Source organism: Rhinolophus hipposideros, assembly GCF_964194185.1.
Source record: "Rhinolophus hipposideros genome assembly, chromosome: 6".
Lineage (NCBI taxonomy): Eukaryota > Metazoa > Chordata > Mammalia > Chiroptera > Rhinolophidae > Rhinolophus > Rhinolophus hipposideros.
In genome coordinates, this window is record NC_138052.1 from 89,649,121 (window position 1) to 89,674,852 (window position 25,732).

General features: G+C 39.1%; 1 protein-coding gene across 14 annotated transcripts in view; it reads right to left on the reverse strand.

The window, feature by feature from the left end:
- The window catches only part of DOCK10 (dedicator of cytokinesis 10), a 237,338-nt gene that overhangs the window by 131,220 nt on the left and 80,386 nt on the right, over nucleotides 1-25,732 (reverse strand). For 3 of the 14 annotated variants that reach the window (XM_081050702.1, XM_081050699.1, XM_081050707.1), the window contains exon 1: nucleotides 12,667-12,863. The exons of the other annotated variants lie outside the window; for them this stretch is intronic. In XM_081050702.1, the coding sequence (XP_080906828.1) occupies nucleotides 12,667-12,771 (105 nt within the window). In that variant the 5' untranslated portion in view covers nucleotides 12,772-12,863. Of the gene's footprint in view, nucleotides 1-12,666; nucleotides 12,864-25,732 lie in introns of those variants that run through there. 14 annotated transcript variants of the gene reach the window in all.

The following is a 25,732-nucleotide window of genomic DNA, read 5'->3' on the forward strand; positions in this document are numbered from 1 at the left end:
TTAATAATTGCTAATGGGCTCCTCAAAGTAGCAGTCAATGTTTATTTTGATGACTTTCCAAATATAAAAATAAAACAAAACAAAATGTAACACAGTGGGCAAAATAACAAGGACTTCCATGTCCTTTCTGTATTTAAACAAAACAAAACAAAACAGAACAAAAACAAACCTGTTTTACAAAAGCTTAAGTAAACTGAGGATGATGTAAGAGGAATATTCTCTCTGGAAGGGCCCTACAAGTAAGATTGCCAGATTTAGCCAATAAAAATACAGGGCTCCATGCAATATTTGGAGAAAACAAGAAATGTGGTTGCCCAACATAATCTAGTGCAAGAGCTGTGAAACATCCAATAGTTTGAAATGGAAGATACAGAGACACAGTAACATGATTTGGGTAATTAAAAACAAAAGTCTTCCCAGAATCCCTGTCTTCTGATATGATGATTCTGTTTAGACTTATTTTAAGTTCCAATTTCCTATTTTCCCAGGCAAAAGTTAATTTCAAGAATCACAAAATAATAGTTCAAGAGGCAAATGTAGGTTCCAGATGTATGCTTTGGCTCGAACATTTACTTTATTTTTAGTTGGCTTTGAATGTCTTTGAGTAGTGGTATTTCACTCTAATTCAGCAACAGACCTCAGTAGTTCTTCTCTATTACCTCTTTCCCTGCAAAGTCACATGTTTATATGACCAACTGGCCCTCAAGGCCTTCAAATTTGAAACACTTGGCTTATTCTGAAACCTCTTGTTTTCCTAATATTGTATTTGTCTATGACATGTAGCAAATAAAACAGAATATGTTGTAAAACCATCAGAAAGCTCTGATCTCTGACATAGATTTGGTTGCTTATGTCCCTTTCTCTCGCTGTTTCTTCAGCTTAAGTATAGGATGCCCTTTAGTTTCATATACCAACAGCTCCTGACGTGGCTTCTAGCATTTCCCTCTTCTCCCCCTTCCTCACACCAACATGAATAGGGACGTGAGAGTGGCTTAGTGTGTGATTGCAATCAATACCTTTAAAGGCAAATGTCCTCAAGATGTTTCAAGAGGCCTTCTACAATCCTTTCCTCACTATCTTTGAAATTCCATCTCCCATTAGGCACATACCACTGCGTTACTAAACCAGCCGCAGATGAGAAGACTTTCCAAGAAGATGTTTTCCTCAGGCCCACACAACACCCAAAGTTAATCCCACCTGAATTAGTACCATAGGAAAATCAGAGCTCACAAGTCATAGGTTATTAATAGAACCATAGAAAAACTAAATCTTAAACTCTCCTTGATATACTCCATAAAAGGCATAGCCTGTCAGCATCTATTTGGGGGTAGATTTTTATTTATTGATTTCAGGCTATGACCTAGCAGCCAATCACTGAATAACATTTAGTAAGCCTTTCTTGTTTAAAATGCTGGCTATTGATAAATAAGCTGTCTGCTCAGTGTGTTGGTCAAAGAGACAGATGTATGCAAGGGGGCTGGACAAGGAGGGTGGGGCAAGGCTGTATACACCACATATACAAGGATGATGGGATCGGTTAATTTCGCACTATTGCTGCTTACAGAGATGTTGAGTGAAACTGGGAACTGAGAAGCACTGATTTACAGCTTTTTGACAGTTGGGTTGTCTCTCTTGAATTTAATGTGCGTCTTTCATTTGGAAATGTCCCAACTGGGATGAGGCATGTGCCAAGATTACCCTGACTTGGATTAGATTTTTATAGTGCTTTTTACTCTTACTCTTTCTCTCAAATGAGTAATGAATTTCATTAGCTATTCTAAAGGCTCTCCAGGCCTGGGAAAAGGCACCCACCAGTACCTGTTATTATGCAGCAGGGTTGGTGTTGCTCCACAGGGGGAATAGGCCCAATTTTTCTTGTATAGTGGTAAAATATTTGTTTGATCTACTTCCTCGAATCCACAGGTCCCCTCCAATTCAACTTCCCAGCAGAAGAATGGGCTCCTGTCACAGAAACAAATGCTCTTTTCCTCTCTACTTAGTCTACAACTTCTCATGGACTGCCAACACAACGACTAAGTCCTGGAGTTGGTTAGCTTGCCATCTTGGTAACAGTCAGGGCTGCCAAAAGCTGTTTAATTGGTTTGGAGCAAGCAGATTATCCAGGCCTTGGCTCAAGATTCTAATTTCAAGAATACAGTGTTCCCTTACTAGGATCTGAATTATTTTCATAATTATAATTCAAAATCAAGTGGGTGAAGAAATGACATGAAAGAAGTAAGCATCTGAAATATGGAACACTGAAAAATTAAATGACTAAATTATCAACTGAGACCTCTCTCCAGAATAGTACAATTGAACTAACCTAAACTGTGTAGCCCCGTTTCAGGAAAAATCCAAAATGAAAGGGAGTGTGTGATGATATGTTTTCTTTGTTGAGATATAACAGAGAGTATAACGTGCACTCTAGAACCAGAATTCCTGGGGTTCTAGTCCTGGCATTGTCACTTATGGGCTGTGAAACTTTGTGCATGTTACTTAGAATGTCTGTGTCTGAGTTTTCCAATCTGTAAAATGGACATCTTACTACGAGTTACAGCATAGGACTAAAAGAGGTCATATTTGTTATGCTCTTAGAACTCACCACAACCACAGTGCTCATCACATAAGTGCTAAGTAGATAAAGGCTGTGAGTTTTAAATTTTTACTAGTCATGGATTTAAAGCAATTGCACTGTAAATGTACTGTGCACAAAAAAGCAAATAGTAGGTGCTCAATAATTTGTTGAGTAAATCATTTCATCCAGGAATTCTTTTTCTGGGACTATAATTTTTAAAAATTGCACATATAATCCAAGATTTATAAAAGAATATCTTTGCAACATCACCTTTGTAACAAGATGGAGAAAACATATTCACCTTAATTCAAGAGGGATAAGAACAGCAGTTGGGCTGGTACAGGCTATGTCCAAAAAGTGAAGACACCATAGCTGCTGCTCAGAAAAGTGTGGTTTATATTTTTCAAAGAATTGTGTGTCGTGGAGAAAGGCTTAGTGCTATAATGGACTTTGGGAAAGACATTGGAAGATAGGAGTTGGAATAAATCATAATAATTGTGTAGAACATGTAATGATTCCTCCTTGCAACTCTTGAATATTCAGTAGTTAGTTCACTCACAACACTTTGTGTGATTGCCTTTTGTGAGAAAACATGAGGAGGTTGGGGTCCATGATCGAGATTCCAAGCATTGCTTCCAAAGGAAAGCTAATGAGAAGGCACTACCTCAGAAAGAAAGAAGGTCAAGTTTATGTTGACAATGGATCTAGATTCACACATAGTATGACATTTGAATTTAGATTCAGAATAGGTAGATCTGTAAGGAGCAGGAAGGCCTGACGGACATGACCAGCTAAAAATGGGCAGTGTATTCAAGGATAAGGAATGATTAGGGAATTATGGCACATCTATTCTAAGAAACGAACACATGACCATTAAAATGGAGTTCTTTCAAGCTTTCCAAGGAAGTTCAACCACTAACATCTTCAAGTAATTAACACTAAAGACACATGAAACACTGGGGAAGGGAGACTGGAGAAAATAATTACAGATTACGTATGTGGTTCTAGAAACTAATGTCAGCCATAAAGGGAAGAACAATTAGCAATGTATTAATGAAAGTATTTTGAGTTCTGTAGGGAAGCATTAACAGCTGGTAAGTTACTTAAACACCTCTGTGCACTGATCACTGTCACAAAGGATTACCAGTCAGAATCTGTTGGAAATTCAGGGTCTTTTATTTTCCAGCCACGCAGTTGGACAAGTCATTTCAATTGTGACTTAGTGAGGTTGACCAAAATGAGTCAAAGGGCCACTTCCTGCTTACAGCAATGTTGTTATAAGGATCTAAGACATGAAATATGCAAGGGTGTTACATGAACCACCAAATGCCAGACAAATATAGATTTGTCTTTATTTGAAAATGATTGAAAATTACCCCACATGCTTTACTCAAAAACATACCAAAACGAAGTCAAACCAACCAACCAATTAAACCAGTCACACTAAATTCTTTATGTACCAGGAGCTGTGCTACACGGTTCTATGTGTGTTATCTAAAATCCTTTAGAAAAAGAACAGACTTTAATAATTAATGAGTCTGTGGAGGGAGAAGAGGTAATAAGATAAGAAAAACACAAATAAAAATAAAAAGGTCAGAGTCTATCTCCTGAATCAAGTCAGGCTGCTCTATCTCCAATAAGGAGAGGCAGGTAACCTACTTAATTGTGTATATCAGCAAATAAAAGTCACTTTGAAAGTCTACCTTCTATTTTCTTTGAGACAAAGTGTAGAAAACATTTTTATGCATTTTTACCTCCAGATTTTAAAAAAAGGATGAAATTGAAGATCGGTTTATTATCAAACTCATTAGCTTTGCAAAAATAAATATCTAGAGAACAATCAAGTTGTAGATCTTAGAATTTCTTTCTGTAGCTGCAACCTATACCCACCTACTCAGGTGAGGCTTATCAGCACTGGGGTGTTAATAGGATTACAAAGGACTAATTAGAGAAAGAGTGTGATGTGATGAAGACTGGAGAACAATCTCCACAGCAAATCCCTCAGTTTGGGGGGCCAGCACTTGTGTTCTCAAGTTTGTACAGTTAGGGAGCCAAACCTTGGTTGCTCACCATTAAGGTTATTATATTATAGTTTGTCGATCTGAACTGATTGCTATTAGTTCTCCTTTTCAGAAAATCTGATTTTTTCAAGACACACTTACTATGAAAAGTTTTTTCCTTGACTTTGAGAAGTTTTATATATTTTTTTGTGACATGCAGTACATCCTCAGTCTTCCTCAATCACCCTTGTCATTTCCAGATAGCTGAAACTTTAGTCTAATTTGAATATTTATAACAGAATTAATCTTCTATCTAAATGCCTTCTTCAGCTTACAAAGATTTGCATCCTGGCTAATGACCCAGAAAAGCAAAGAGACAAAAATAGGTATTTATTTTAGCATCAATACAGTAGATTCTATGTCATGCCAATTATTTAAACATCCTCTTCACATTTTGGCATGCAGATAAGTAAATAGCTAACAGTTCAGATCCATGGGGTCCATGGGGTCTTTCGGGAGACCCTAAAAAGAATTGCAATCCAAATCTCCAAAACAAATTGGAAACAACACAGCTGTTAACTAATTACTGCATTATCAAGATAACTGATTAATTTTCTTAGAGGAAAGAAAAGATCTAAATGACACATGGATTCTTTAGACTTTAATTTAATCCAGGACCCTTTGGCCTTAGGGCAGTTGGCAAGGAACCAACTTCCACACTATTTGTGTTTAAAACAAATGAGAAAATTGGAGCGAGCCCATGAAGCTGGATCCACTGCCACAGCTGTAAGGCTGTGGTCGTGTGACAGATTTAATGCAGCCTTTCATCAAAGGGAGTTCCACTGGACAACTTCTTAAATGTTTGAGCTTCAGAAAACAAGACTTGCTTTTAGTGTGGAATCTTATACTGACCCTTTAACCTTCTCTCTGTCTTGAACCACCCAATTCCATGAGAATGGAAAAACACTAGCTAAATCAAAGTTAAGAACTGTACAGCTGGTCAAGCTCAGATTAAGCTGAATTTGGAAATGGTTCCCTTGGCAACAACAATAAAAAAAAGGACACAGCTCTCAGAAGAAATCAACCAGCAGTAACTCTTTAAATGTCTTAGTCCATTTCAGTGAAATAAATCAGGTTAAACTTGGCAAATTATTAAGCCCTTTGCAAATATAAAGATTAATCGTGGTACTCAACATAGACATTATAGTTAGAAAAATCAGGATATTCTACTTTGTTAAAGCTTAATTTCATTAGGAAAACCAAGATGTAAATGAGCTCTGTAGGATTTATAATATAAGGTATACTCTCAAACTGAATTCAGACCTTTTGATTCTTATTTTCTTTTTAAGGAAATTTGACCATATATATCTCCTAGGAGTATGGCAAAATTAATGCATTATTATATAGCAAATGATAATAAAAAAATAAAAGTGGCTACTTTGCCTTCTAATACTGGCACTTGTAAAGAAGTAGAAAATATCCAAGAAGATCTAAATCAAATTAAATTACATGTCTCATTTAGTTTTCTAGAAACACTGGAAAGATAATAAATGTCATTAAAAATACATCACAACCCAATTACAAGTCTTCCTGACACCAGGGAAATTAATGCCTTAGAGCAAACTGCTGGGAATTTTAGATTAATTTATATGAAGTATGTGATGAAAGCTGTCACTGGCTTAAATTCTGATGATATGTTAGTACTTTAATAGTCACACAAATGAACTTTCACTAACAGGCCAAGTGTGAGGAGGTGTGTGTGTGTGTGTGTGTGTGTGTGTGTGTGTACACAAAATCATACATGCACATACACGTGAATGTAAACAGTTCTGTGAAGAATGTGCACCTATAGTCTCAATAAATCTTCCCCTAATGATAGTCAGATCATTCTTTTATTTCCTTTCTTACCATTGGCTACTTGAAACTGAATAGGCACAATGGACATTTGTTGCTATTTGGCCTATGCAACACCCATCTTTTTTGTTGGTTTGTTTCTTTGTATTAGCATTTTAATTTCCTTCTGGTGATTTAATTATCTCCCTACCCCCATAGGGAGCGGTCTTGCGGGGGGTCTGATAATTCACAAGGTCCTGCTTTTCTGTGGTCAAGGGCATGTGATCCTAGTAAGCCCATTCAACACTTTCCTCCAGGACTCTGACATTTCAGTAAAGATTCCAAAATCCCACATGACTGCCCATAGTTCCAACCCCCAAGACCACCTGTTTCTTACTGTCCTGAGATGCTCTACGCCCATCCCTGTTCTTTCCCCAGCCTGTTTCTCGGTTCTTTCTCCTGTTCCCTTCTCTGGACGATGATTGTTTACATAAGTTTCTTCTGCTTGAAATTGAACAAATCGAATATGATATAATACAAATAGCAGCACCTATAATTAGGGACTATTTTATCTCCTTAAAGTACCTTTATTTGGATCTTAGTGGTCTTAAAGGAGGACCTCTCATAGCCAGTGACTCCTTGAAGTGCAGGAAGTTAGGTTTAGTAAACTCATGTATTACTAATGAATTCCATCATCATCTCATTCTATAAAACATACATTTGGCGTCATGCATCCTGGGCATGGGAGAACTTAAGTATCTTCTTGGTTTTTCAAGGTGATAAACTCAATACAGCCCTCATCTTTAAGTTTCCACTAAGCCTAACTCATCCCTCTCCTATGGCAACAGAACAACTGGGGGTAAAAAAATAAGTTTCTGTCCACATTTGCTTTCAGTGCTGACATTCCACATACTACAACTTTTTTCTCCTAGAAGGTGCCGGGTGGTACTGGGAGTACTGGCAGACTCCTAGAGTATCTGATCAATCAAGTATCTCTCAGCCATTTCCAGCCCCACATTATCTTCCTTTATTCTGCCATTTTTCATCTGAAGAGTCACATTTGCTCTATTTGTCATGTTAAAACTAATTAATCTATCTTTGTGCATAGAAATAATATAGTCACACCAAATAATTTAATACGAATGGTAATAATAGAAACTACCATTTTTTATAATTTCTCCCACCTATGCTTATAATAGTTACTATTTTTCCAGTGCTACTATATGATGAAATGGCAAGAACCATGATAAGGATTTAACACTTTCCCTCACTGAATATCCATCCATCTCAAGTCTACAAGAGATCATCATGGCTTTATTTTACACATGCCACAACTTGGATTCGTAAAATTTGCTCAGCAAGTTGAAGGAGGAACTGATATTTCAACCCAGGTTAGCATGAAACCTGTGGGCGACTCCACTCCACTCCACTAGCGAACATCATAACCTTGCAGGAATAGGCAACAGAAGAGCTTTTTGTTTTTTTCCTGTTGGGAAGATTCTGAAACAGCTGTTGTTTTGAGTACTATCCCTGCTTCCTTTGTGAGTTCTGCAGTGAAGGACATTAGAAATCTAGGGGTATGAGGTCACTGGTCACTTCAGGGAAGAAGCGGTAAAGACAGAGGATAAACAATGATTTGAAAGAGGGTAAGGAAGATGAAGAAAAGGAAATGAAAAGTGTATTAAGGAACCATCTAGCGAATGTTAGATAATGTCTACATCAAAACCCACAATGGAAATTGCCACTAATTGAGGGAATCTGTAAATTCAGAAAGTTTTGTATCACTGTCACCATTGGGAAATAAAAAGAGCTGTTGGGAGCATGGAGCTGTTGGGAGCATGGGCTTCCTGTCCATTGTGGCACCCTCCTCCCCTCCCCCCCAACTCTGACAAATGATCCGCCCCTTCTCAGATAGTTGTGCAGATTATCTTCATGGAATTAACTCTACTCGGTGTGGCAGTTCTTCTCCACCTTGCCTCTCTCCTGGCTCAACTCTTCTCCCTCTCTTAGCAGTCAATCTTGAGGAAAGTAAATTCATTCCTGGTTAAGCTACAGGTACTTGTCCTGAGTCCGTTCTGAAAGCATCTTGTCTGCAGGTACCTGGCACCTGTGCTGGCTCCTCCCTATTCCTGCGGCCACACCCAGAGCCTTCTGAAGGCGCCTAGATTCTTAGGCCAGATCAATTTTCAATCTACCCTTCTCCATTTCTGTGGTCAGGATTTGAATTTGATCCCTCCCTTAATCCTGCTTCTTTGCTTTCTTCAATCTGGCCGTCTCTGACCTTTATCCTTATATTCCATTGTATTTCAACCTGGATTTAGTCTCATTTCATCATTTCCTGCACCCATCATCCTAGGATTGCTGTGCTTACTTTCAGCTAACTGGCTCCTTGTAAAATAGCCTAAATAGGTAACTGTAAATGTTTGTATAAAACAAAGAATGACAGTGAGGATGACCAGGGAGGGAGGCTATTCACGTTAATATGGAAGAATAAAAGGAAAAAAATAGACTTGAAAGACAAGAGCACGGTACAAATTATGAAATTATATACATGGGATATATGCTAAAGATGTTCAGATTAGATCCTTGGTGCATAGTTTCCAATTTTTAATTACAGGGCCAGGAGGCTATTACCAAAGAGGAGAACAAGAATTTTTGTGCTCGTCCCAACTTTTCCAAAAACTTTGAAACCCTGCAGATTAATGATCTATAAGCCAGTAAGAACTTAAAAATACCAACCCACATTTATTCAAATAAATTTTACATTTTTTTCTGACTGTACAGATGATTGATATAATCATTCAAGTTAATCGTGTATTTAATTTTTCCAAATTAAGACATATAATTTAGGAAGGAAACTATATTTTTATCGACTTCCTATGCACTAGAGATCATACTGAATGCTATGGGTTTAAAAAAATAAAATAAACTGTTAAAAAGAAAACCTTCAACTATAGAACAGCACACACATTTCAAAAATTAAGGAAAGTCGTTCTATTTGATAATCTAACAAGTAAGTTTCATTTTCCTTGAACATGTCTTATAATGCAGTTGCCCTCTTTGATATTGTATGCTGTGATAAGCAAATTAAAATACATGAAGGCATTTGTTAGACAATACACTTGAAAACTGGATAAATAATGAAAACTTGCAAAACAATTAAAAATTGTAACAGAGTGAAATAACAGCTTTAAACAGCATTTGAAGAAAACAAAATTGTCAGCCTGGGTCACGAGAGTATAAAGTTTGGGTTGTATACCTTTCAGGAAGTCACAGACTTCTGATTAAACACTCTAGATTACAAAGAAATGAAACAATTTCTAAATTTGCCTTACTGCAAAAAATAGTTTGTTGAGTTCAAAATCCACATGGTCATTATAAAAACAGATAATCTATGATAATTATTTCCAAGAATCATGATTTCTCCTTTCACTACAATATATGAGGATATCCAAAAATTCAAAATTCATTGTTTTAGTCTGTAAACTAACTTTTAGGCCTAACCTTCATTTGTTGGTCATTTTGTCACTTGAATTGCTTCTTCCTTATTACCTATCAGGTCATCTCTGAAGTAAGTCTAGGGAAGTTGGTTTAGTTTTTAAAACGCTTATATGGTTGTGTTGTGGAAAGTCCAAACTGGCTTTGGGTGGCTTAGGTGGGAAAGAAAAATAATACAGCATTTCTAAGGCAAACCCCATCAATACAGAGCAATCTGGGGTCCCCTGAACACTCTGCTTGAGGCCATTCAAAGCTGTGTCTACTGAATGAGTAGCCTGTCACCGAGAAAGGCTGTGGGGAAGAAGATTTCACCTTCCATTGGCTTCAATTGTTGCAGTCGTTGAAAAGACAATCTCACTACAATTACATCCCTCTTTCCTTGTCTTGGAAAAGTAAATATTTTACTTGGTTTTATGAATACTATAGAACATTTGTAACTTTTTCACAATGTTGAAATCATGTTCAGAATCCACACAATCAAACTGAATTCCAAGAAATAATCTTAAGACGGGGCAGGGACTGTTATGAACATTTTATGGAAGAGGAAACAGGCTCAGAGTAAATTAAGTAACCTACCATATAGATGGTAGGTGAGAAAGTGAGATAGAATGACCCCCTACACTCTAATTATGCATTTTTAACTTTCTTGGATTTTCTATTTTTCACAATGAGGCCCACATCTCAGGATACTACTTATGAATGGTTTGAGCAATCCCCCACTTCACAGAAGAGACAAACTGTGAAAGGAGATATGCCTATCTTATGAAGACCAAAAGCAGGCAACAGTAGCAGAAAAGTCCCCAGTGCCTTCCACGGAAGAAAGCTAATCACTGTATGAATGATCTTAATTAAATGTGAATGCATAGCTCCTGAATGCTGTGGCAAAACACTGCGTCCTCCTGGCTGCTTTTCCCAAAGTGCTCAGTAGCAATACCTTCAAATTCAATTAAGATCATTCATACAGTGATTAGCTTCATTACATGGGGAGACACCAGGGACTGTCCTATTGCCAAGCTCTATGTACGACCTGTGTGCGAGAGACATGTTCTCGTGTATATTGTCTCTTAGTGAACACAAAAAGAAGTAGACGTCATGGTGACATAACCCACGAACTTCTACATTTCACTGGGAGAAAGGTAGCAGAAAAATTACGTTTTTCAGACTGGTCTAAAGGTTAAAATAATCTCAAACCAAACAAGGTGTTCAAACACTTATCCTCTTTAACAGGCTGGTGGTAAACAACTGATAAGGAAGGCTCTTACAGAGCCAGTAGAGAAGACACAACTGGGCACCCATTTTGGGCCAATGGGGACCAGGTTAGGTTCAGGACCTGCAGATTCCAGTTCTGAAATGCTGCTTACAAAGACCCAGGTCCATTCTATGGGAACAAGGTTGAAGGGCCCATTTACCTCTGTTTCCCAATGGAAGACATGTTCTACTGAGATACTGATAAGACACTGATCAAACAACATCATAGCAGCAACCTGTGAGCCAGACCTCCCGTAAGTTCTATGCACTTACATTTTCACCACACAGATTGTAAATATAAAGAGAACCACTATTACTTGAAACATTATATTCTTGTACCTGTTCTTGGCTTATCAAGAGCTGAGTGATTATTCGTGCATTTGATTATTGATATTCATCAAATGACTTCATAAAATAATCATTGTTATCATATGTAAGCTTCTCTGTTTCTGGATTCAAGATGTTTATATGAACAAAAAGATTATTTACACCTAGTGGTTCTCTACTGGGGAGATCACCCTCCACACCCCAGGGGACATCTGGAGACATTTTTGTCACAACTGGGGAGAGTTTGCCAGAAGCCTCTAGTGAGTAGAGACCAGGGATGTTACTAATGCATAAGACAGTCCGGCACAATAGAGAAATCTCAGCCCCCAAAGATAGTCTTGCTGAGGTTAAGCAGCCTTGCCCTGACGAAAGCACCCTGTAAATAAAACACCCTACAAAATAAACATTTGTGTAAAAAGAGCTATCCGACAATGTTGTTGCAGACATTTATCAGATAAAGTGAGTCTTCCACATTACACATGGATGGATCACTGAACTGCTCAAGAAATCGGCTCCCATATTCAGCTGCTAGTGGTTCTCTCAGAAAGAAATCTATAATTCTGTGATAAGTACACATTTCCAGAGCTCGCCTCATGTTTGCAAACAATAAGGAAGAAACATTTTTAACAGCAAACAAAACAAATCTTTTTAAACTTTAAAACTTTTATCACCTCTTACTCTCTTCCTTGGCTCATTTAATCGAATACTTATTTACACTTTCTTTCGTGGTTTGGATTGTTCTAAGAATTTTAAAACAAATAATGAGTAGTATGTGATAAAAACAGCAATAATTAAAAAAACCACAACACAACACATAACCATGTACAAGTCATTGCTAGAGGCCTTAATTGAGGCAATTGTAGGCTTTTCTTTTAAAAAGTGAATATTCTAGTAATATTTTAACTATTTAAATCCTCTACCATTTGTTTTAAAATAATGATGAAAGTAATTCCAGTATTCCAAATAGTTCAGAAATGCTTTAGCTACCTAAATTCTCTATCAACATGTTTTAAAATAAGGACGTAAGTAAAAGAGGATATGTATGAGCCAAATTGAATAGTCTATTCCGTCGAGAACTTTACCCAGAGCCTGTGTTAGAATACCACCCCAGAGCTAATCTTTTTTTTTCCTTCTTCACGTATTAAAGAAAAGATGGAAAGCAAACACCGACATTTGTATACCTACAGAACTAAGTTTGTGGATTTCTTCATGATTTACTTTCCTCACTGTTCGTCTCCTCTTCCAAAATTCACCGGACTCCCGTTTAAAAACCTTTCCTCGGAAGCTCATCGTTTTGCTGTCACAAAATAGTTACAAATATCGATTTTTATCAAATCTCTTTCTTCTGAAGCTTCACCAGGCCGAGTAATTCTTTCTTGTCTGGTAAAAAGGGAAATGCTCATGCTACATTAACATAACTCAACAGAAAGGAAAAGAAAACCCACAAGTTACAGTTTCCTGTAAAGTCACTAACTACCAGCTGTTCAGATACTCTCTTGTGCATGTATTCTCCCTAATTACCTGCTTTAAAGCAAGACAAAAACACAAAATGACTTTGGATGTTTAAGAGAATTGCTCATAGCAAAAAAAAGCTGATGATGTAAAATCATGCATGGAACCAAATCAAAATTGGATAAAAAAGCGAATATACTGTAAGGTTCCATGTCTGCCATCAAGACAATCATCCAAGCAATCGTTCTGGCTAGATCCCAAAGGTAAACTATAATAATATACCTGAAGTCTGAGAAGGCCATTTAAAGCAGTTGCTCATGAAAGTGTAGATTCAATTAGTGGTCTTCCTAAAAGGGTGCCCAAGACAATCACTTAGGGTACAAGAAGAAAATATTAGAATTCTATTTCTGTTGGTTATATACATAAAGAAATTACTGACATAGACTCTTGACTTTCTATGTCAAATGGTTATAAATAGTTAAACAGTTAATTCCCAATCTATAGATTTTTACTTACTTTCTCTGGGGCTTTTTAAAAGTACAACTCTTCCCTCAAACCCACCCAAATGTTTCTTCCTGTTTTATTTTTCTCCATAGCGCTTACTAGTATGAGACACTGCTATCCATTCTACTTATTTATTTGGCTTATGGTCTGTCTTCTACTACTAGACTCTATGTTCCCATGAAGAAGAAAATTCCCATGGGAAGAAAATTCCCATGAAGAGTGGGAATTTTATCTTGTTCATTCATTGTGTCTTCAGTGATCAGAACGGTGCCTGGCATCCAGAAGGTTCTGAATATATAATTGTTACGTTTAATGAAAGAATAAGTGAGGGGCTTACATTTATTGTGCTTAACAATAAACCTTGTCCCATATGTACATTGTGTTTTAAAATATTAGCTATTAATAAGAACTGTGTAATTTATAAATAAGCATAGAATATGGGAGTGTAGTCAGTTTATTTTCTACTAGGTACATGAGATAAATATTTGGAGGCCACCACACGGATTAATTAAACATTTGAAAGATTGGTTCTAAAAACCATTGTTGTGTGAGACAGCTACTTAGGTTCTTTAAGATTTGGTTTCTTCATCTGTAGGATGGACCTACTCAATAGTGGTGCCCGCTAGTTTGATGTAGGTGCTAAATGAACCATTGCTTGTCTATGAAGCACTAGCAAGGTTATCAAGATAGTTGAAGGAATATTTCCACTGAGGACAGATCTCCATGACCGCCAAGATAGAAGAAACTCTTATCAACTCTCTTGGAGGTGAGTTCTGAGGAAAGGATATTATGGATGGTGTCTGCACTTATATCAGGGAAGTGTTTGTCCAGGTGTGTCCAGGGAAGTGTTTGTCCACATGTGTTTGTCCAGGGCATTGTTGTGCAGAGAGATATGTATGATGTGCGTTGTGGATACAAACAAGAAGCTTAACCAGGAGAGCACTTTCTGTGCAAAAGGTTCTCACTGTGCTGGGAGTTTTAACTTTAAGAAAGAAAAATAACAAGACTGCTAACTGCCTCAAAAATTTCGCTCGTGTCTTAGCTGGACATAGGATCCAGGCTATACATGGAAACAGGGAGAGTGACAGGAGGGGAACTGTGGGGAAGCACATTGTGGTTTGTGTGGAGCCTTTTGTTCCAAAGCCTCTTCCTTTCTTTCTAGTGCTCAACACATTTAATGGTGAAGGCGCAGGTTGGCGGCCACATATGACGCAAACTTGCAACCCGGAAGCGAGTGGTTCCAGACAGATATCCTGTGGCTTGTCCCTAACTTCCTTCAGGTCTTTACTCAAATGTCTCTTCCTCGAAAAGCCTCCCCTGACCACCAGTTTAGAACTATAGCCTTCTTATGATGCCCCCCCATGCTTTTTTTTGACCAAAGAGAAAACCAAACAAGACATTCTCATCTCACCCTTAGAAGCCATGTGTGCCAACACAGTTCTCATTCTGTATTGGAGATGGCGATCCTCAGGGAAGGCTCACTTAACCAGCTAGTCCCAACAACCATAGCCTTAAGTAGATGCCATCTACTTGTTTAACAAGGTTTTCCCTTTATTTCCATTACTTTTTACAATACAGGCCATTCCTTTTTCCCCAATAACGACTAGATTTAGCGGAAGCACATACATGTGCCCCAGCCTTGAGCCATTCATACACCGCCACCTTCTCACACAGTGATTGTGCAAGACAGGTTAAAAGAGACACTGATGATTCCTTGTTGAAGTATGGAGACTGAACAAGTTTCTTAAGAAAACTATGAGACAAATAGCAAAATGCTATACAAATAACAATTGGGGAGGTAAACTCTAGTGTTACTCTGTAATTGGCTTAAGTAGGCAACCAAGGGTTGCACAGAGCAGACATCCTTTTGGTAGATGGTCATCAGATATTTAGAAATTCTACTGTACGCCTCTAGTCCTAAACAGATCTTACTTTCTAAGTAACTCTTTGGAATCTGGTAGATAAGCAGGTGTGTAACAGTACACGCAGAATTTTCAGACTTAATTTTTTTCCTTATGCAATATTATGAGAGTCTGCTTCCGGGTCACCTAGTTTTGGGGGTAGGATTACATTTGTATTTTTGTAGTGGAAAATAGTATTTTACAACCCTTTTGGGCTGTGAACCCACTTGAGAATCTAATAAAAAGTATGGATTCACCAGAAAATTGTAAGCACTTAGAAATGTGCACGCATAGGTCACAAATCTCTCACGTTCAGCTCTGGACCCTCTTACTCATGGTACCCTAAATCTCTAACTAAGAGTTGTAGAAGATTTAGAAGTTATAGAAGGAATGCTGTCTTATAAGGAAGCATTTAATAATCTTGAGCAACTCTTAAGTGACTTCCTCTCTTTCTAATATTTGCAACTAGTCTCTCCTCTATTCCTCTTTAGGCGCCATGGTTCTGTACCCTGGAGTCCCCCCCTCTCCTCGACTTCTGCAATATGAGAATGACTCATTTCTCTCCTTGCTTAGTTGTTGATCATGGCTCCCTCAAATATTGGCAAAAGGAAGCATTGCTGGACAACATATGGGGATGTCGGATAGATATAACTTGGGGTGACTGCAAAGGAAGGGTATCTAGTAGCATGAAGTGGAATGGTTCATGGGATGGCACTGTTGGAGACCTCTGGTAGGCTTTGCCTCCCTTCATTTCAGAGCAAGTTTGTTTCTACAGCATTCTGTGATACCTCACATCATTCCAACAAATTCCCTTTCTGCTTGAGAAACATATTGGCAATCAAAAAACCTAACGAGGACAATGGACAACAAAGAGAAATCAAAGATTAATTGGCTCAACCACAAGGAATCACTGAGAAGTTCATTAGAAAAGAAATCTGAAACCAATAAATAGTCAGAAATGTATTAAGTACTATACTCAAGGCATTACTGGGCTTCTTGAGACCTGCATAACACCCTTCCTAGCCTCAAGAAGCTTCTACCTGACAGAGGAGTTCACTACAGTTTGAAGGGGTCTGGGAAAGTTTATAGTAAAGTTAGAACCTAATGAAGGCACTGAATAATATGTGGGAGTGAAATAGATGAGAGAAGGGTAAAGGATTTTCTAGAAAGGAGATATGGCATAGAGAAGGCACAGATAAAATGGTTAAAATCATGGGATCTGAGGTCAGCTTGGATTCCAATCCTACGCCCACCACTTTCTAACTGTCTTTCTGCCAATCACTCTCTCTCTCCAGGCCTCAGTTTTCTCATCTGTAAAGTGGGAATAGTATGGTAGCTATCTCATAGAGTCATTGTAAAAATAAATGAGATGACACTCTTAAAATTTTTAGCACATTGCTCGCTACATAGGAAGTATAACTATGCGTTATTACAAAAGCTAAGAGGCAAGACAAGAGAGAATGTTTAAGAAAGAATTAGAAATCCATACTGTCTATAGCCCAGAGTTGAGTAAGCAGAAGAGGCAGTAACAACTGAAAATAGAAGGCGAGGGCCACCTCATGGAAGGCTCCGAATGCCAAGATAGTGAATGTTTCCATTGTATCCTGAAAGATGGGAAACCAGTGAAGGGTTTTTGAATTATAATTAAAATAGTTTCTTTGGAAGATTCATTTGGTAGCTATATGCAGGCTGTGGGAATAGAAACCCCAGACAGTTTGCAGTAATCCAGGTATTAATTTAACAGAGCGGTGGATGGCACAAAACTTGGCAACAAAAACTTAACTATAGATTTCAGGGAGACTATACATGAAGATCTGATAATTAAATGGAAAATGATAGTTGATGTTTAATGAGCAAGTATTAGGTGCTGGGTCCTGGTCTAAATGTTTATAATGCCTTATTTCAGCTATGCGACAAGCCTGTGAGGTAGGTATTGTTAATAGTATTATCACCACTCCAGTTCTACAGAGGGAGTTAGTTGGGTCCTGAGAAGTTATGCAATTGGCTCAAAGTCCCAAACCAAGTAAGGAACACATCTGGATTTAAACCCAGGTAGTCCCGGTCTCGAGCCCATGCTCTTAACCAGAAGAGAGGTTCACAGATGTCAGCAGGTTTCTGAGTTTGGCCATCAAGGAGGTGGATGATAAGACTGAGGGATACAGGGTGGTAAGAAACGACTTCTTTTCCTACTAATGCTGATTAGACATGTTGAAAGTTGGGTCAAGAAGACAAGCGAATGGGCATGTTCAGCACCATTGTTAAATGTGTGCCTGGAACTGAGGAGTCAGGACTAGAGACATAAAGCTGAAGATCACTGAAAGAGTTAAAATTGAAAGTCAAAAAATAATGGAATTTTTGGAGAACAGTGTAGCCTAGATTTGAGAACACTGCCTTGAAATTCTTTTACATATGATGGATGGAAGGCAATTTAGGAAATTGAGAATGCATAGAGACAAAGGGGAAAACTACCAGGGCAGTGCAGCGTTCAGATGCACTGGGGAGGGCAGGTTAAGGAAGGTGATACTTGGCATCCAGGCAGAGATGGATATAGGATCTGAGAATGTCCAAAACATTTCAGCATGAGAGATAAGCAAGATGAAAATGAAGGACCTTGAAGTTTTGGATCCAGACAGATCTATATTTGAATTCTCTTCAACTGTCTATTAAATTACTTCCAGCAAGTTACTTGACCTCTGTCTGCCTGTTTCTTATATATAGAATAGAACAATTAGTCTGATTGCTATTTACATATCTACAGAGGTATGTATTAATGTATAGACATACATGTGCACACAAAATAAACAAACACACATATTCTTACATATGAGTTCAAAGTCTGGCCCCATGATGTCCAAACAGAGAAAGCTAAGTTTGCAATTTTCAGTAGATAAGAGTCTGGATATTTGCAAGTTAGTTAAGATGGTAACTCTTAGGCATGTTTCAGAAAAAACCAGGAATTTGCATGCTAACATGTCAGAAATTTGAGAAGAAGTTCTGGTAGTCTGTATTAGTTTTATATTGCTTCTGTAATAGGTTACCACACATTTTGTGGCTAACATTGACACCATTTTTTCTCTCACAGTCTTTGTAGGTCAGAAATCTGGGTACAACTTGGCTCGGCAGATTCTCGGCTTGGAGCCTCACAGGCTGAAATCCAGGTGTGTTGTTGAGAGGATTCAATTCCTTGAATTAGTTGTAAGGCTTACTTCCCCATTTCCTCGCTGTCTGTCAGCCAGGGGTCATTCTTGGTGCTAGAGGCGGCCTACATTCTTTGGCTCATGGTTTCTTTCTAGGCCGCAAACAATACGTTGAATCATTCTCACACTCTACATCTCTCTGTCTTTCCTTTCTACCTCATCTTTCCTACACTGCTCTTCTGCTGCATTTCTTTACTACTCTCTCTAGCTAGAGAAAAAGTCTTGGCTGCCAGAGCCTCACGTGATTAGATTAGTGCTACTTGGATAAGACAGGATAATTTGTCTATTTTAAGGTCAGTTGATAAGCAACCTGAATTTACATCTGCAAAGACCCTTCACACCCAGCATTACTAAGATAGTGTTTGATCAAACAACCAGGCTCTTGGGTGGGGTGGGAGGGTGGCGGTGCGTCTTTAGAAAAACAATCTCCACACAGACTTATTCTGGACTACAGTTTGGTTTTGATGCTTATCTTTTAAAACCAATTTTCACATCAAGAATGTACTGAGAAGACAGAGTAGATGAAGACAAAACCTGGGTGTTGTTTCCACTGACCACAGAAGCGGGATGCAGGTTGCAGGAGGGCTAGGAAATCAGAAAGATAAAATAAAAATGTGACTTACAGATAGCAACCTGGAAAAAAATTAGCAGTGAAAATAAAGGTGAGAAAGAAAGTGGTAGTTGTGGGGAGGGACAGCAGAACCAAACAGACACATTTGGAAGACGAACAGCAGGTGGAGAAATAATCCAATATGGAAACACAGAAAACAAAGGAAAGAAGCCAAAGGCAATGAGCTATGAGAAGGTTATCTTTGAAATGTTTGCATAATATTTGACTAGGCTGTAAAATAGACAAATGGCATCCTTGCTGAATCTAAGAAACCAGAGGGTGGGAAATTTGGGTTTCGTTGATAGTGCATCTAAACTTACTTGAGCAAAATTACCCCAAAAGTACCGTTAGGAATGCAGAGTAACTGAAAACTTGGTGGTTAAAACTTGGACAGCTACACACAATGTCACACTTGAATCCGCAAAGCCAAGTCTGAGCTACTGATAAAGTACTTCCTGTTTGTTTCCATGTGCTTTCTCTACCACCTCTTCATTCCACCTTCTCTTTATCTAATTTACTTGTTGAGCTTTTCAGCATTTGCTGTGGTTACTTCTTCATTGTTAAAAGATGTTTAGACAACTCATTTTAGTTTTTCTCTTCCATTAAAAATATATTCCCCTTTGCCAGTGGGTTTGTGTGCTGCACAGCCTTCTCTCATAGGACAAAAGCAAGGCCGGTCTATGGTCCATTTCGGGGTTCAGCTCCCCAGTGTACACCTTGTTTAAAGGAAGTAAAGCACAAGTAGCTACTTCCTCCTTCACTGTGGTCTCTCCTGAGCCTGGCCCCAGGCAGAAGTACCCTTCTAGCTAGTAGCACCCAGCCTCACTACTTCCTGCTACAAAGATCAGACAGAACTGCTCAGTTACTGATGAGAGAGCCTCAGATATGTTTGAGGGGGTTGCACTGAACACGACAAAACCTCCTATTTCTGAGGGTAGAGCTTGCAGTGGGCGAAGTCTGAGAAGACAGCAGGTTTTCCTCGAATTCAAATAGCATTACTTTCAGTATAAAATATTGAGAAATATAGAAAATAAAGAGTGCTGTGAAATCTGAATCACACTGAGGGAGGATGTGGACATGACAAAAATAGAAACAGACTACAGTTGTGTGTGTGTATGTTGTGTATTGTGTACATGACATGTGTGTTTATTGTGTGCTTGTGTGTGCACACATATGTGATAGACATAAATGACCTTTATTGCATTAAAATAATTCATAGTATTCCATTTGTAGACCTTTAAACATGTATCAAGTTGTAATGCTATTTGTTGATATTACTGAATTTAAATAGGCCTCAGGAGGTAAGAAGATTTATTAATTAAGATTTGATGGGGAGAGTGTTAAAAAACTCATTTCTTAGAGAGTTTAGCAAACCTGTCTTAGAATCTAATAGCATCGGTGAAGGGGTTATATTTTTTTCTCTTTAATTGTGTACTTTGTTCATTAGTCACAGATTTCCACTGGGAAAAACACGGTAGCCAGGAGATACTCATACATCTTGCCAATAAGTATCTTAATGTGATATTTAATAAATGAGGAACACTGATTTTAGTGTTTTCCCTTTTCTCAATTTCCTGATGAGTATTTAGGTATTTATAACTCATCTTGAAGATCTTGCTACTTTATGTTAAAGGCATCCAACCATCTTTAAGAAGTGAGCTTTAGCTTGATCTGGTGCAAAATGTGAAATCCCTAAGAAGCAAGCATTCATCCTTCAGCCCACGCTCTAACTCCATTCCCTCACCACCATGCTCAGAACCACAGCCTAACAACATGACACTAACTACAACAAAAATACCACAGCTATTATATGATAATTTGAAGCTTATGTTTCACACACATAAAAACAGCTTGGCTTGTTAATGCTTTTTATAAAGTCACACAGCTTTCTTCACCTAGAACATGGTGTTCTTTTCCCATTAAAAAATAATCATCCCCAAAGCAACATACTTTTCAGGGGACTATTATTCTTCCACCTTTTAAAGAAGACTGGAAGGAATTTTGGGTCGAGGCAGATGATTTCTTTCACAAACTATTAGGTGAAGACACACAGATATAACCTCCCAGAAGATGGGAGTTGAGGGACTCTGAATCAATGCTATTATCTTTGATCACTGAGGGACAATTGCTCAATAGTTATTTCCCCCTAGGGAACATCTGTATTCTCTCTGCTGGCTGGCTTGGATCCCATACCAGCTTCCCACTGCTGGCAAAGTTAACTACAGACTAGAATCATTTATTTTAAGCTAAAACAAGCATTCAAAATTGCCCTCCTGTATTCATTCCAATTGTTAATTACCTTGCTTTCAATATGAATGTCACTCAATGTTTAATAATTACCCTGAGAATCACAACATACACAGGTTTTGTGGAGAGGCCAAGGTCTTTCATAGCTGTGAAACTCTAATGGAAACATTGGTAATTTATATAACATCAGCATTGCATAAGTTTTATTCTTGTGGTGGTCTTTTTACTGCAGAAGGATGTGCTTTTACAAGAGAAGGACAATAAAGCATTTTTACCTAAGCAATTCTGATGGGGAAACAAATTGCATAAATGCTGAACACTGAGCAAGCATTCAAGAAACTATTCAAACAACTGCTTGCTAGTGAATCTGACTGATACGTTAGCTGCAATTGGTGCAACCAGCCTGTCACCCCAAACCGTTTCTTTAATGGTGTCATTAATTCATTTGTATCTTTTAACGTCTCTGCCAGGAAGAAACAAAGCGAATATACTTTGATTTAAGTGTTTAATGCCTTGTATTGTAGAAATTGGAGAATAATGGGAGAGTCTTGGCTTTTCAACCAAGAGCTTTTTTGTGTGTTTTGCGGCGAATTAATTGCTGGATTTTCTTTTCTTCTCTGCTTTGCACACTGCAGTAAATTCTTGACTTTTTACCTGTGGTAGCTGAAGGTCCCCGATTAAAGGATAAATTAACCTCTTAGTATCTGTTTTGCCCCTCACCAGTGGATGAGGACTAACATAACAGGGTAATGAGGAAAAGCTCTGAAAAGAAAACCAACGTCTACCTAGTTTATGATAATGAAAACAAATGCATAGAGGCCTTGATTCTTTGCCAAACATTTCTCAGTCCAGTCTATTCTTTGGCGCTGGTGCAGTGCCAGGTATTGGAGACAGCAAGAGAACAGAGTGCTCACAGACAGTGCACGTGGGGAGATGGTCAGACACACAAAACGATCTAAAGATATACAAGAAGGCAGAAGCTGAGTATCAAGTGAAGGATATACAAGAAGGCAGAAGCTGAGTATCAAGTGAAGGATATGCGTCAAAAACACGAGGTCTAGGTGCAGGAAGACTTCATACACAGGTACAAAGACCTAAGTCAGGGCCAGAACATTGTAGGACTTTAAGTCACTGTGGGGACAAAGCCCCAAAAAGCAGTTTCCAGGCTCTCGGCCTCACATAGAAAGGTGCTGGCTCGGGTAGTAAATGGCCATCGACTGTGATCAGATGGCCATCAGCTGTGGCTAGTTGGCCATCAGCTGTGGCTAGTTGGCCGTCAGCTGTAACCAGTGAGCCATTGGCCACTAATATAACTGCTGTGGCTACGCTAGCAGAAAAAGAATGGGGGCTAGCAAGAGCGGATTGCAGAGAGGCGGATGTCGCCGGTGAGAATATAGTGATATGACTCCCCTACTTATGGCTCCGTGGGTGTTCCTTTTTGGCCTCACCATGTCCTGCGCTCTTATGTGGGGAGCGGAAACCCCACAGGAGACCCTGCCCGACAGTCACCTTTATAAGAACCTCAAAAGCAGACGTCCTCCAGTGTGTGCAAGAATCACATGGACGGTTGTTACCAATGAGCCCTCAGGAGGTCCAGCAATCTGCCTTTATCACAATGTGACTCATCTGAAGTTGCCACGCAGACCACACTGAGAAACGACTCAGAAGCTAGTTCACCTCATCGTTTTCTTAGGCAGAGAGTCATATAATAGTTCCCTCGGGGAACACCACCTCGCAGTGTAAATTGTTTTGTATACTAGACCAAATTCTTATTTATAAAATCAAATATTCTCTTTCACTTATAGATATAAAATCAGGCAGAATTAACTAACCAGTCACATCGCTCTGATGTTTGCGGCACCGAAGAGAAAACCCTGGGGTGAAATTAGCTGTCAAAAACTGGGCCTCAGACATGCCCCATCTGTTCTTCAATTTCACGTAATTTCCTCTTTGTTGGCCATTTCTCTGCTTGGACTTTTGTAACCCTGGTCATACTTATCTCTCAGTTATTATTTAAACGATGTTTTCTCAGTCTCAGCCGTATTGACATTTTGGGCCAGATCACACTTTTTGTGGGGAATTGTCCTGTGCATTGCAGGGTGTTTAGCAGCACCCCTGGCTGGTCTCTACTCACTAGATGCCAGCAAGCCACCCTCTCACCTCCATCCCCTGCTGTGCCTGCCAATAATGTCTTCAGACATTGCCACATGTCCTCCAGGGTGTAGGAGGAGGAAAAAAAATCACTCCTGCTTGAAACTCTCTGATCTGAATTCTGCCTCAATATTTCTTTGACGATGGCATTTAGGCCCAGATGATGACGGAGATTTCTCTTCAATCCTAGGTTAGCTCCTCTTGAAGGCCAAGTCACAGCCACTTGCTTGGGAGGATCCTAGGGTTACTGGCCTTCAAGGGCGTCCCTCTCTCACTTCTCTATGTCTCAAAAACCCACTACTGGAATTAGTCTGTGAGTCTGGGTTTCTGTTTTGCTTCTGGGCTATCCCTATGAAAATACAGCTATTGTTTGCAGGGCAAAGATCCAAAGCCATTACAATCTTTAATAACTTAGCATACCATAAGAGGCCCCCTGGTCACCTAGGCAAAGCCCCAAGGAATGGGAGAGGAGGACAGACATTTGAATAGTGTGCAAGATAAAGTTGGGAGTATGGTGTTGGCCATCGTGGGTAAGATCACTGTGCTTTGATTCCCAGCCTTCCTCCTTGCTTGCTGGGGGTCTCTGTAAAAGTTACCCAACCTCTCTGAACTTAAGTTTCCTCATTTGTAAAATGAGCATAACCGTAATACCTACTGCACCGAGTGCTGTGAGACTTAATAAGTGAATATTTGTAAAGTGCTTAGCACAGTGCCTGGAAAACAATAAAATGCTCCATCTATGTTAGCTCTAAGTTTGATTGTGTCCAGGAGATGGTCCTCAGCTGGGCTGCTGCAGTATATGTTTGGAGGTGCAAATGATCCTAGCTGAGGGGGAGGCTGACTAGCGGCTTGGAAAGTGACAGCAGAAGGAAAAGGGCATTCAGAAAATGAAGGGAGTGGCCCGAAGACACTGTTGGCCCGGATGTGGATAATTAGGTTAAACCGCCCCCCTCCCATGCATACTCGACCATCCACAACCGACCTCTTTGTACTAACTGTGTCTTGCAACACTGGCCATTTCATTTTTAAATCCCCACTGTGCACAACTACAAAAGCTTCCAATTATCCTATTTCTGTCCTCCCCCTTCATCCCACACAAAAGACCCAAATGCCAAGGAAGTTAAGAAAGCCAAGACTTAACCAATATCATATGCTTTTTTATCTTTTCATGGTTACTTTTCTCCCTAAGCAGGACTGTAAATTCCCTGAGCGATAAACAGTATCGTCTTTATGTCTGCACTGTGCTGGGTCTCCTACTGGCATGTGGCAAATACCAACATTATAATTACCAATCTGCTGTCTTGAACAGGACAAAAGGGCACTGCACTTTCTCTTTCTCTGTCTTCTCCTTCTTCTTCCTCTGACCGTCCCGGACCAATGCAAAGTGTTAAAGTGCACTGACAGAGAGACATGTAATCTGACTTTGCTCCAGTTTGCAAGGGTGTCAGAGACTGGGAAAGAGACCTGCTACCTTGATTGTATCAAAAGATCTTTGGCAGCACTTAAAATTGGCACCCGTCTTGCTTCGGTTGGCATTCAGGGTTATATTTTCAGAAACCACTTTGAATTTGTGTTCAATTCTTATCTTTCTGTGTCCAAAGGTCCTGAGGGGAGACTGCCTTTGATAAGTCCTTTCTTTTCTTCTTCTAGGCAAGAGTGCATCTGTGCTCACAGTGAGAAGAGCACGGATGGCAGTCGGGAGGCCTGTATTCGAGAATCAGCCCATTCACTGATGGTCTGAGAGGCCGAGTGCAAAACAATAACCTCTCTGGACCTCTTTGTCCTAAAGCCTCTTCCATCTCTAAATTTCTATGTTTGTGTGTTTTTAAGCAAAACTACTTGTATTACCTGTTTTCAAATAAACTAATGACTTGGCTGAGAAAATAAGCTTTTCTTTTTTTTCTTTAACCTCACGTGTCTATTGGGAAGAAAGAGAATCTTCAATCATCGAACCTTTCTCCATACCTAAGCCACCTGGTATACCTGTCCTTAGCTCCCTGTCCCCAGCAAGACTTCATTTCAGAAGTAAACAGCTGTGCTTTCTCACTAGATGACACTGCCCTCCACATGGTGTGTAAACAGAGCCTTGAAAAGAATTTTGGTACTGTTTTCACACCCACTCCCTTGACTTATATAATCTTGGTTAAATGTGAGTATTCAGATTTTGTCTTTTATTTTCTTTCCTTTTT